This window comes from Artibeus jamaicensis, unplaced genomic scaffold (genome assembly GCF_021234435.1).
Source record: "Artibeus jamaicensis isolate MK-2021 breed Jamaican fruit bat unplaced genomic scaffold, CSHL_Jam_final scaffold_612, whole genome shotgun sequence".
Classification (NCBI taxonomy): Eukaryota; Metazoa; Chordata; class Mammalia; order Chiroptera; family Phyllostomidae; genus Artibeus; species Artibeus jamaicensis.
This window is the reverse complement of record NW_026522049.1, coordinates 654,557-667,714: the sequence shown is the minus strand read 5'-3', so window position 1 is coordinate 667,714 and position 13,158 is coordinate 654,557. Positions and strand designations below refer to the sequence as shown.

The window sequence follows — 13,158 nt, the reverse complement described above, 5'->3', positions numbered from 1 at the left end:
TAAGTCACCCCCATAGCTCTCCCCTTCAGTGCACCCTCCTGACAGCCCGGTCTAGCTCACCCCTCCAGCTCCTACTCTGCCCCACCACCCTGGTTAGCACATCCCTGTCCCTCTCTAGCTCTGCCCTCTAGGCTGCCCCCCGCCCCAGTTCCCTACTATAATTCATATTCTAGCTTTCTGTGTAGTGCCCTGGTCTAGCTCCTGAGTGTAGCTTTCCACTCTTGCACACCCCTGTGCCATGCTTCCCTAGCACTCCATTCTACCTAGTCCCCTGCTTGCCCCACAGCTGCCCAGTAAGGTGTTCATTCTAGGTGCCCAATCTAATTTCTCTTTCTAGATCACCCCTCTATTTTGCTCCTTTAACTTCCCAGTTAGGCGTGAACTCCCATAGCTTGACCTGTAACTTCATACCTCAGGTCCTCATTCTAGCTCACCTTGTAGAACCCCAGTCTAGTCTAGACCACCTTACTTTTTAAGTCCCAGACACATGTCATTTCTGACATGGGACTTATTTTTCAGTGCCAGGGGGTGACTTGTATTTCAGTGGGCCTCAGCCTCCAGTGGGACTTATTTTTCAGCAGGTCTGAGTCTTTAGTGGGACTTACTTTACAAGGCACCTTCTAGCCCAATTATCTAGCTCCCCACTCTAGCTTGCTCCTGTAAGTCTCACCTCTTGCCTCCATAGCTTCCCTGTATGAGCTAAACCCATAGTTCCCAATTCTCACCCCCCACATTACCTCCCCCTCCTCCACACCCTGCCACCTTGGTCCCCCTAGTTACATGCCTAGCTCTCCACACTTGCACTTTGCTCATGGATCCACCACCCCCAGATCTCCACTGCAGCTTTCCCCACTTCATCCCTAGCTCGCTTCCCACATTAGCTGGCCCCCTAACTCCTTTTTCTTCCACTCCACTTAGATAATCCCCACACCTCCCTCCACTTATACACACTGCTTCCCGACTCTAGAACAACACCGCTCTCCACCCTCTTGCCACCTAACTCTCCCTACTGTGTGACTCAGCTCCCCACTCTGGTTTCCCACTCTGCCTCACCTAGCTCCCCACTATAGCTTACCCCTCTGGCATGCACCCCCCAGTTCTGCAACCTAGTCATTCTAGCTCACCCGTTAACTTCCCAATCTAGCTCCCCATACCCTACCATCCCACATTGGCGTGGCCATCCCAGCTCCCTACTCTTTGCCCCTCCAGCTCCCTATTTCATTGTCTGTAGTTCTCCAAAATATTTCCCCAGCTTTCATTTTTACCTCCCCAATGTACCCATTCAAACTGCTGCCCATATTTTGCCCCTCTAGCCCTCCCCTGCCTTTGAGTCCCAATTAGAGCACCTCACTACTTCTGAACCCTAATCCCACTCCATCCTGCCCACTAGCTACCCCCTCTCCCACGCCCTTGCCACAGTAGCTTTCTGCTGTATGTCACCCGTCCTGTGAGTTCCCTTTCCAGCTGGACTCCTAATCCAGCTCCCTCTCACATAGCCATTTCTAATCCCAAATCTAGTGTACCCTCCTAGGTCCCCAATACAGTTCCCAACTCTCACTCACCCCTCTCTTCCCTCTTTGCATCCCACTTCAGCTCACACCCATGGTCCTTCTTTAGCTCAGTCACTAAATCTCAACACTGGCTCCACCAGCTCACCTAGTTCCCCCTTCTCCCTCACCCTTCCAGCTCACCCCCATTTCTCCCTAGCTCCCTAGCTTGCTCCCCCTTCTAGCTCACGCTCTAGCTCTCCAATTTCGTCTGCCACCTCCCCCAGCTAGCTTGATACTGGTCATTCCCAGATCCCCAGTCTAGCTCACCCTTCTGCAACTCCCCTCGGTTACCCTGACTCCCCACTCCAACTTGGCTCCTTACCGTGCCCCCTCGCTTCCTACTCTCCACACTCAAGCTCCATTGTCCAGCTTCCCCACTTTACATCCCCACCCAAACTTAGCTAACTGGATCTCCAGCTTCCCACTCAAGCTTACTCCTCTAGCTAGCCCCCCATTCCCCACTGTAGCTCGTCCCTCTAGCCTCTCACCCCATCCTTTCATTTAGCTCAGCTCCCGCCCAAGGTCAGCCCCTCTACCATTCCAGTGCTCCTAACTCCCCACTGCACCTCCCCACCCTGTATCAGTCTTCTATTTCCCACTCTAGCCTACCCCAGTTCACCCTGCTAGTTGCCCATTATTTCTTGCCCCTCTAGGCAGCTACCTAGCTCCTCAATGTAGCTTGGCTCCACTGCTAACCCTTCTAGCTCACACTCAAGCTCCCCACTCACTCCCCAACCTAAGTTCCCCTAGAGAGCTGACCTCTCTAGCTCCCCCGTCTACCTCCACCTGTAGTATGTCCCCGCGCTCCCACTCAGGCTCAACCCCACCAGCTCGCCTGCTAGGTCCCCCTCTAGCCGGACTTGCCTTCACTGCCACACAGTCTTCTCTTCCAAGTGGAGCTCTGCTGGGCACAGGGAAGGCCCAGGCCCGTTGGCCTGGTGTCGGGTGGGAAGCTGAGGCTCGCCGTGATGGATGGGTAAGACCACGGCAGTCCCAGCAGGGGCTATAACTCATGAGTTATGGGGAAGCTTAAAGACCAATAAATTTGGGAGGAAAGTTTTATTGACTACACCATGAACTTGGCAGGCTCCCATGCCTGTAGCTTTGCGGCCCAGGTTATAAAAGTGATTTGTGCCAGAGAAGTCTAAATACAAGCTGACTGGTGTGAGTGTGACCCATGGGCCACGGTGTGACTTCAGGCTTTGTGTCCTCCTGCCTGGGTTGCGGCTGGCACTCCACACTCCTGGGACTGACCGCTCACGTCTGAAAGGTCATCCCTGGACTGTGTGTGGACAGCTGTGACAGGCTGGGCCTCAGAGCCTTCACTGACCTGAACGTCACTGTTAGCGACACACGCTGCCCTTGCTCCATCTCCAGAGTGGCCCAGAATGCCCCTAGCTTGGCCGGCCGTAATTTCTCATGTCATGTAAATCTCTCCCTCGATACAGCTCCTGGTCAGGGTGAGGTTGGCGGGGGCGCCCTGTCATTCTGGCCCTTTTACGGATGTGAGTCACATGGGCCAGCCCTCCAAGCCTCTGCTTTAGCACTCAGAGGCATTGACCTTGACACTGGGGCTTATGTGCCTCTAGGGAGCTCGGAGGCTATGGGTGTCAGAGAGGAGGAGGCACAGGGATGGGGATCGAGGGGTGGCTGGGAGGGGCACCTGCAGCTGCTTCCAGGGTGCACATTTGAGCTGAGTGCCTGTTCAGAGGCCCCCCTAGGCTCCAGGAGGGCCGGCACAGTCCCCCTGACACCCTGGATAGTGATACACAGCCGACCCTGTCTCGATGGAGTAAGCTTCCAGTCTGACCCAGCATTGTCCCTCCTGATTCTGTCTCCTTCCTTGTCCTAAAAGTCCCCACTAAAGGGAATGCAGAGAGAGGAGGACCAAGAGAAGCAAGAATGCAAAGCTTCACAGTGCTCCTCGAACGTGTATTATTTTAAAGCCTTGCTTTGCAGACTCTCCAAGCTCAGATCTTGACTTTCTGGGCCCAAATGTGGCACCAGGGTCTAGAGGTCATTGGCTGAGGGACAGTATTAGTCATACTGTTAAGAGCTAAGGATTGGGAGACAGGCACTACGGGACGTGTGCTGTGCCAGAAATCCTGAGTTCAGGGGCTTAGAAGTGGGCACACAAGGGCTTTTGGTCACGATAGTTGAGTAGGTAAACACTGTACATGCCTTCTGCCACCACCACATAAAAAACTACAGCCAAACTACAAACCCACCATCCTTGGACACCACCTGAAGACTACTTCAACAGAACTCCTGTAACTAAGGGTGCACAGAAGAAGCCGTGTAGGCTATTATTAGGAGGGGCAGACACATGGACCAGGCCGGTCCCACACCCAAGTATGACAGTTCAAAGCCCATCAATAAGGATATCAGCTGCAGAGGATCCCAGCTCCCCATCCCTGGGTTCCAGTGCTGGAAGCGGACGTCCCCATAACTTCTGACTGAAAACCAGCTGGGGTTATGGCTGAGTGGGACAGAGGGCCTCTGGAGTCCCAGGTGTGTCTCATAAAGAAACCGCACATGGGCATATTCCCTGGTGGGCTCACTTGCTCTGAGCTCCAGCACTGGGGTGGCACAGCTCCAAAGGCATCAGGGGCACGTGGGGAAGAATGGAATTGTCTAGCTTTAGAATGAGGCTTCAGGGGCCACCTTCTCCCAAAGTGCTGGCAGAGGCCCCTATTCCTTTGCTGAGCCCTCCCCCTGCAGGTGGACAGCATTTCTGTGTCTCCAGCAACCTGGCCAACTGCTCACCCCACCTTGGTGATCCCCTGAGATGCTGCCCCGCCAAACTCAAGCCGCTTCATGGCTTTTCCACACAAATGGCCTGTCTTGGCTCATGCTGCAGACTTTCCTAAAATCTCTCAAAGGTCCACAAACCCCAAACAAGCCACCTCTGGCCTCAGCACTCCCTGTACCTCTCACTAAACAGCCCCAAGCTCAACACTAGTGGCAGGCAGCTGCGGTTTGCAGCTTAGCCTGTTCCAGGCCTCTCCAAGCCCAGCACCAGTAGCACCTATCTGCAGATTCCTTTGTAGCTCACACCAATGGCCCTTGGCAGGGCGCAGGCAGCAGCTGATCTTGGCCTCCACCTCCCAAGAGGCCTCAGAACCAACACACCTGTTGGGCAGCTTCAGACCACACTGGAGCACATCAAACCACCTCCACAAAAAACACTCAAGACTCCTCTGGCACCAGAGCCCCGCCAAAGCCACTCCTGCTGTGTAGAGTCTGCCCCTGTGCAACAGCTCTTGCACTGCTGTCCCGGCCAGTGCTCACAACCAATCAGCCTGAGGGGCCATCCCTCCCACTCATGTGCTAAAAGCAATCAAAACAACTGCAGCCCTGGCCCTCAGCAGCCTGTGAACCAAAGGGTCCTGGATTGGATTCGATTCCCAGTCAGGGCACATGCCTGGGTTGTGGGCCAGGTCCCCAGTAGGGGATGTGAGAGAGGCACCCACACATTGACGTTTCTCTTCCTCTCTTTCTCCCTCTGTGAAAATAAATATTAAAAATAAAAAAAAAACCTCAGCTGTGGTACACGCAACTCACATGGGACACACCTGGAATGCCCAACTCAGGTGACCAGGGAGATGGCACCGCTGGGCCCTTGAGGACACCTACTGCGTAAGGCCACTACCAAGCCCAGGAGACGCAGCAGCTCTACCTAAGATTTAGAGATGAGCAGAAAAGCAGCCAACGCGAAGAGAAAAAGAAACGTCCCAAATGAAAGAAAGGAACAAATCTCTAGAATACTTGAAATATCAGGGAACACTTTGTAAAGTATATGACTGTCTAAACCTCAATGACTGTACACCTGCAACTAATACAAAATAATGTTCGCTGAAAAAAAAAAACACTGAAACAGGTTTAACAGAAGGCCAGACACGTAACTAGTCCATTGGAAGGCCTAGGACAGTCTCAGTATGCAGCACAGAGATTGAAAATGGAAAACATGAGCAGAGGTAAAATACGGAGGGTAGAATGACATGCTTCAAAAACGTGTCTAAACCAGGAGGTGCAGAAGGGAGGATGTGTGGGTGAAGAGGCACCAACATCCAGGCGCACAGTGAGGCACCAGGATGCCACAGGAAATAGAGCCCGTGTACACACATATGTTCAGTGACAGGCAGGTACTAGGCGTGCTGTGGTGATCACTTTGCAAGGTATGTGAACATGGAATCATTACATTGTAACCTGAAACTGTAATTCTGTAAGCCAACTCTAATGAAAAATAAGTTTAAAAATAACCCCCAAGATACAGCCAAACACGGATGAATGGCAAGTTCCACACAGAGGTACAAAATGGCACCTGATACAGGGTTGGCCAGAAGTCCAGTACAGTTTTTCCATACGATGGCTCTAATAGTGCTTAGCTGTCTTTAATGTCACTCAAAACTTTATTAGATTGTATTGTGACAGCTGTCAATATCAGCATGCATTTTGGTGAATTTTTGTGCAGCCATTTTAACATTGAAGATAGAAGATACCCAACATCTTCAGTGTATTATGCTTTATTATTTCAGAAAAGGTAAAAATGAAACTGAAACACAAAAAAAGATTTGTGCAGAGAATGGAGAAGGTGCTGTGACTGATAGAACATGTTGAAAGAGGTTTGTGAAGTTTCTTGGCACTGTTGACATTTTGGCCAAATAACTGCTGTGGGGCTGTCATGCATTGGAAGATGTTTAGCAGCACCCCTGGCCTTCTACTATTAGAAACCAATACCAAGAGATAGCCGACATAATCAAAATACCCAAATCAGTGAAGTGACTGGTGAAAGTAGAAATGTGTCTTTCATTTCATGGAAAAAACCATACAGACTTTTTGGCCACCCAATAACATTCTCTGGTGTGAAGCAGGGCAGGAAGGAGGGCTCAGACCTGAGCAGGAGAGGGGCCTGTGTCGAGGTGCCCAGGATGCTGCCTGGACTCTAACTCAGGTGCACATCTGCCTGCCTGGCCACCGAGGCCCCTGAGCGGAGGCTGGTGCTGGGCCTGCGCCCATCAGCACACCCCAAGCCCTGCCAAGGCCCAAACCCACCATGACAATGTCATTGATGAGGGTGCACCCACCCCGAAGATGACACAACAGCACCCCCTACCTGCAGGACTTACCCCGCTGCCCTGGGCGCTCCCCTGGAGGCTCAGCACATTCCCATTTCACAGCAAGACCAAGGCCCAGACAGGTTACGCCCGCTGAACAAGGTGACGGAGCTGGCCTTCCGTGCTCTGGCCCCAAGCCTGGACTTATTATCTGGGCCCCAGTGGGCTGGGCAGCCCAACAGAAAAGTAGCCTTTGAATGACTTTCCTGGGGGCGGGGTCCTTGCCCATAAGGCAGGAAGTCACATCTCCTTTGGGGGTCCTGTGAGGACTGGGGGGCCTTGGACACAAAGCTCAGAGCCCACAGGCATGAGAAGGTACAAGCCACTGAGATCCCTGGAAGATCAGTTAACTTGGCTGAATGGGTTTCTTCTGGGCTCAGGTTATAGTCCTGATCTGAACTCACCTGTGAAATCAGGGGCCAAGGAGGGCACATGGCCCTGCAAGGTGAGAGGCTCCAGCCCCAGAAAGCTGGGTGCAGACCCTGGGGTCACGGAGGCGAGGGGCTCTCCACGACCGAACTGGAGGAGGCCGTGGATGCTCACCTGGGGAAGGCTGCAGCTCCTCCACGAAGCCCTCATTTGCCGCCTCCTCCATCACATGGTAGCGGCTGCGTGGCCGGCGGAGCACCTGTGGGGCCCTCAGCGCCTCCTCCCGCTCCGCTGCCAGGTCCAGGTCCTGCTGTGCCAGGTGTGCCCGCAGCTGCCGGATCTCAAACTGCAAGAGTTGACCAGTTGTGAGTTGGAGAACCATCCTTGAGCAGGCCTGGGTGGGTACCAGACACTTTGAGAAGAAGCAGCTGTCTGGGGCACTGAGCACCCAAAGGCAAGACTGGCGCTCCTTATAACCCCCCAACAATACTAACCACTACCATCTCATTTTCGCTGGAGCCAATCACAAAGGCACCTCCCTGGCTTTGGGCTTCCTCTCCCCGAGCCACACATGTGCCCCGTCCGGCCCCACTGCCTGCTTTCACCTGCCCCACTGTGGCTTCTTTAACGGTGGGGGGGGGTTTCTCATGTCGCCCCCTGTCCACTCATATCCAGCCGGGAGAAAACCCAAGCTCCCTACTCACGGCTTACGCAGCTCACACAGCCCAAGCCTCCCCTGCTTCCTGCTCACATCAAGCCTGTATTGGGCTCACCTGCTCCCAGATCACCTGGCCGGCTGCCCACCTGGCAGTCCCCCGGGCACTCGGTGACGTCAGCCTCTTAGAATTCTGTGTTGCACTTGGCACCCTCTGATGGTTTTGTTTATTTACTTTAATGCTTTATTTTTCTACTGAAAGTGAAATGCTCCACTAAAGCCTTCACTAACACTAGGGTGGTCGTGCAGAGCACTGGCACTGGGCAACTTCCCTGGGTCAGCGTGCACAGCTGCTGTGTCCGGGGCCACGGCGTTGCCCGGTGGGTTTGTCTGGCTGCTGGGCAGGGACACCCCTGGCTTCCTTGGTGCTGAGAACGGGTAGAAGCAGCACCAAGAGGCAGCACAGGAGGAGGGGCAGAGGATCCCACCTGAAAGGGTCAGGCCAGTTTCCCAACCTGCTGCACTGCCCATGATTCAGTTACCCCAACTTGCTTAATAGCCTACAGCTTCATGGAAACTCTGCTGCCCAGGACAGACACTCGCCGCCAGCCATAGGGGCCGGTGGTCAGACTGACCCTCCTCACCTGGGGACAGCTGGGCCCTTTACCTTAACCACTGTCTCAGCTCACATCCTGGAACCCTGAGGCTCCTGCCCCGAAGAGCAAGAGCCTAATGCACAGGCGGCAAACACAAGGCCTGAGGGCCAAGTCCGGCCCTCCACCCCATTTTATCCAGCCCAGCACCTTGTTTCTACCCAGCGGCAGTGCCAAGCTCTTGCTTCACTGTTAAGCAGTAGGTACATCTATATAGTCCTAACATTACATTTGGCCCTTTGAAAGCAACTGCAAGGCTGATATGGCCCCCAGTGAAAATGAGTTTGACACCCCTGGCCTAACCCCTCACAAACCCCGCGCTTTTAAAAAAAACCCATTCCTGACTCCTGGCCAAGATGGAGGCATATGTGGAAACACTGTTAGAGATAACAAAGTTTTAGTAACAAAAACGCAACCAAAACACAGAAAATTGAACTGTACGGAAGTCCGACAACAACGAACCATTCAGCCAGATGGGTAAGAGGGGCAGGGCCAGTGGCTAGTGGAGCTGAGTCAGGCAGGAAAAATTAGCCAGACTGACCCAGGTGTGCAGGCAGCAGTTGACAGATTCCACGTGTGGGGTGGCAACAGGAAGACCCAGTGAAGGCACAAGGTGGCTGGCTGACCTCAGTCACACATTAGGGCGCAGATAAACCAGGTAAAGGAGCGAGCAGTGAGACAGACCTTGCAGGCCCCAGCAGCTTGTGGGAAGCACCAGAGGGGACAGCTATTGCCCCTCTCTGACCCCGCCCCCACATACAGCGTCACAATTTAGCCACTGGGTGGCCCCGCCTGGTGAACATCTAAGGCTCCGCCCCGCATACGTAATAGGCGTGAACAGACCAAAACATTAAGGCTCAAGAACAACTTAAAACCCCAAAGCAAATAATTCTGAGTGACAAAGAGATATCCAAACCATCAGATGCACAGTTCAAAACACTGGTGATCAGGATGCTCACAGAACTGGTTGATTTTAGCCACAAATTAGAGGAACAAATGAAGGCTAAACTAATTGAAATGAAGGGAAATGCACAGGAAACCAAGAGTGATGGAAAGGAAAATGGGACTCAAATCAAGGGAGTGGACCAGAAAGAGCAAAAAAATGACCAAACAGAAAAGAATAAACAAACAAGAATTCAAAAAAAAAATGAGGAGAGGCTTAGGAACCTCCAAGACATCTTTAAATGTTCCAACATCCAAATTATAGGGGTACCAGAAGGGGAAGAGGAACAGCCACCAGTGGAAAACTTATTTGAACAAATAATAAAGGAGAACTTCCACAATCTGGCAAAGGCAATAGACTTCCAGGAAATCCAGGAAGCTCAGAGAGTCCCAAAGAAGTTGGACCCAAGAAGGAACACACCAAGGCACATCAGAATTACATTAGCCAAGATTCAAATGAAGGAGAGAATCCTAGAAGCAGCAAGAGAGAAGGGGACAGTCACCTACAAAGGAGTTCCCATCAGACTGCTGATTTCTCAAAAGAGACCTTACAGACAAGAAGGGGCTGGAAAGAAGTATTCCAAGTCATGAAATCCAAAGACCTACATCCAAGATTGCTCTATCCAGCAAAGCTTTCATTTAGAATGGAAGGGCAGATAAAGTGCTTCTCAGATAAGATCAAGTTCAAGGAGTTCATCATCACCAAGCCCTTATTATATGAAATGTTAAAGGGACTTACCTAAGAAAAAGAAGATAAAAAAGATGAACAGTAAAAGGACAGCAAACTCACAATTATTAACAACCACACCTAAAACAAAAGCAAACTAAGAGGACAGCTAGATCAGGAGTGAACCATAGAAATGAAGATCACAGACAAGGTTAGCAACAGGGGAGTGGGAGGAGGAGAAGGTACAGAGAATAAGTAGCATAGGTGGTAGGTAGAAAATAGACAGGGGGTGGTTAAGAATAGTATAGGAAAGGTACAAGTCAAATAACTTACATGTATGACCCATGGACATGAACTAAAGGGAGGAATATGCAGGTGGGAGGGGAGTGAAGAGGGGAAAATGAAACAACTATAATAGCATAATCAACAAAATATATTAAAAAATAAAAGCATTTAAGTATTTAAAAAATAAAAGCTCTTCTGTACTGCTGTTTCAGTGGAATTTGGGGAAGGAGCTCAGGGTTGTTGTTGTTTTTTTCTTTAGAGAAAGGCACATGTCTGGTGTAAATACCCCACTACCCACAGACTGTCATGCAGAATTGGGAAGGAATGTGCACCACTGGCTCTGGGCAGCCAGCGAGGAGCCGGCTGCCCCTCTCACTGCCCCAGGACAGACTCTGCTCAGCTACACACCACACCCCAAGCCTGACCCCAGAGCTGCAACAAAACCTGAGCCCCGACCCTGGCCATGAACTGAGTTCTAACTGTGGTCTCAGATAAGGATTAGACTCTGCACCTCAACAACCCAGTCCTCAAATGGGGCTGTTGGCCTCAAAGAGTAAGAAACTGGGGCTGGCTTACTGCAGGGTGGCAGAGGGGAAGGGCTCAGATCCACAGGGGTCCCAGAGGCACCCCCGGGGCTCTCCCAGGGTGGCAGCCCCTCCTATTCCTGCATATCTGAGCTTCCCATGGGCGTGCCCAGCCAGCTTTCTCCAGGGTCACTCATCAGGGGCGGCAGGCCCAGTTAATGGCCTCCCAGGCCACTCTAAACAGACGCATTATTGATAACTGGCCATCGATCCTAAGCTGCCCGTGAGTGTCCCACTGGAATTCAGGCCAGACAGCCAGAAGCCAGTGCCTGCCCAGCCCCAAGCGCACAGGTGTACACACAGGCATTGCCGCAGAGCCCCCAGGGTGGTCTCTCTCCCTCCCCTCCCCTTACCCCACCCCAAGGACTCCAGTAAAGCATGGTGAGAACTCTGTTAAAATTGTTACATGTTTTGGAAAGAAAACACCTCTCCCAGTTTGGAAGTGGCCCTGGGAAGCCCCGGAAAGGCTGGGGTACTTTCAGGGCACACCCCTCCTGTGAGAACTCTCAGGGATGGCTCTGGTGGCATCGTTGGCAGAGGTGTGGCCTGGCGTGTCCAAGAGACAGAGGCCTGGCCAGTACAGGGCTGGCAGGTTGCTGTGGGAAGGTGCTTTGAGGACTCGAGCCTTCATTGAAAGAGCAACAAGCAGCCAGCAGCATCGGCAGCACAGTGGTGCTTGATGGCGGCAGTGCTGGAAAGAGCAGCAGCCTGACGTCCTGGCTCATCACCCCTTCCTCGCTCTGACTTCGGGCCAGGCTCCTCCTCTTTGGGCCTCAGTTTCACTGTGTTCGGCCAGCCCACGGCCCAGCAGAGTCTGAGTCTGGGACCCCAGCTGGGAGAAGACAAAGCTGGGGCCACCCCTGCTCCCGCGGACAAGCCCGACTCTGTAGAGAAGGATTCCATAATCCAAAACCTCTAACACGCACCGTCCACAAGGTGTTGCCACAAGAAGACTTATGTTTATGGACATAAGCAGGAAAAAGTAATCCCTTAACAGGACATAAGCAGTTAACAGAAGCTGCCTGATGCAAATATATGAGTTAACAAACAACAACTTTGAAGTAACTAATTAGTGTGTTAAAGAAATGGGGGAAAGATGGATAAAATGGACATAGCATTTCTGCAGAGAAATAGAACCTATAAAAGGAGTCAAATGAAACATTTAGAAGCTCTGTTGATACCTGAAACCAAGGGCTCAGTGGTATGGGTGTACAGCTCCTGGAAGCAGAAGCCAGAAGAGCTGAACCAAAGGTCAGGGCCATGGAAAGTTATGAAAACTTATGTCCAGAACAAGACCAGGGGGGAGGGCGGGGAACAGAACTGGGTGAGAGGGATGTGAGACGCCGTCCCAGGCCCACGGCCTGCAGTGGGAGCTCCAAGAGAAGGAAGGTGGGAGAGAAGAAGTGAAGAAATTGTGTCCAAGAACTTCCCAAATCTAATAGAAAACATTAGCCCAGAAATTCCAGAAACTCAGATGAACACAAAGGATAAAAACAGGAAACTCAGGATAAACACAAAGGCCCTGTGCCTAGACACCTGTCCTGAGACTCCTAAGAAGCATGCGAGAAGCACCCGCCATACCCGGACTCTGCAGGGCCTGGAGCTTGGCGGGGGATGGGGGGGCTACTTTGAAGAAAAAATGGGAAGAATTTTCCCCTCACCCCCCTACTTAGTGCACTTTATTAGCTGAGCATCCGTAATCAGATCATCTGATGAGGCCACCAGCTCCACAGGGAAGCCCAGCGTGCATTACTGGAGGGAGCCAGCCCTTCCCCTGGGTGGGGCAGCACCCCCAAGGGGCTCGGCTGGGAAGGCTCTGGGGTGTGGAGTACGATGGGCATGGCCTCGGCCCGATAGATGTGCACTCTGGCCAGAAGCTCAATGGTCTCTAATGCAACAGCGATCCCTCTCTCCGTCCTATTAGTGCTGCCCGCACAGACGGCCCTGCCTCCACACCCATCTGCTGCTCGGACGGCGTCCAATGTTTATTTCCATTAGTTTGGCCATTGTTGGCAACAACAGAAATCAGCAGGCACTTGCGCACTCACGGTGCAGGAACAGGGTGCAGCCGATTTCAACCCTGGCTCCTCTCCACCCACTGTGAGGAGGTCCGGTAGCTGCCATACATTTAGATTATGGCCAAAGGGTAACAAGTCAGTCCTGTGATGGCTAATTTCATCAGCCAAGCACGTTTTTCACTAGAGCTATCGTCTGTTGTACGAATCGGTTCCCCATTTAAAAAACATAAACAAAGACTCTTAACATCCCTCAGGGAAGACCTTGAACAACCAAGGTGACAGAGGGCACTGAGCTGGGGCCTCCTGGCCTCTGCAGGA

At 52.3% G+C, this 13,158-nt stretch overlaps 1 protein-coding gene across 2 annotated transcripts in view; it reads right to left on the bottom strand.

The window, feature by feature from the left end:
- The window catches only part of TMEM266 (transmembrane protein 266), a 51,303-nt gene that overhangs the window by 2,137 nt on the left and 36,008 nt on the right, over positions 1-13,158 (bottom strand). For both annotated transcript variants that reach the window (XM_053659010.1, XM_053659011.1), the window contains exon 9: positions 7,211-7,382. In XM_053659010.1, the coding sequence (XP_053514985.1) occupies positions 7,211-7,382 (172 nt within the window). The remainder of the gene's footprint in view (positions 1-7,210; positions 7,383-13,158) is intronic.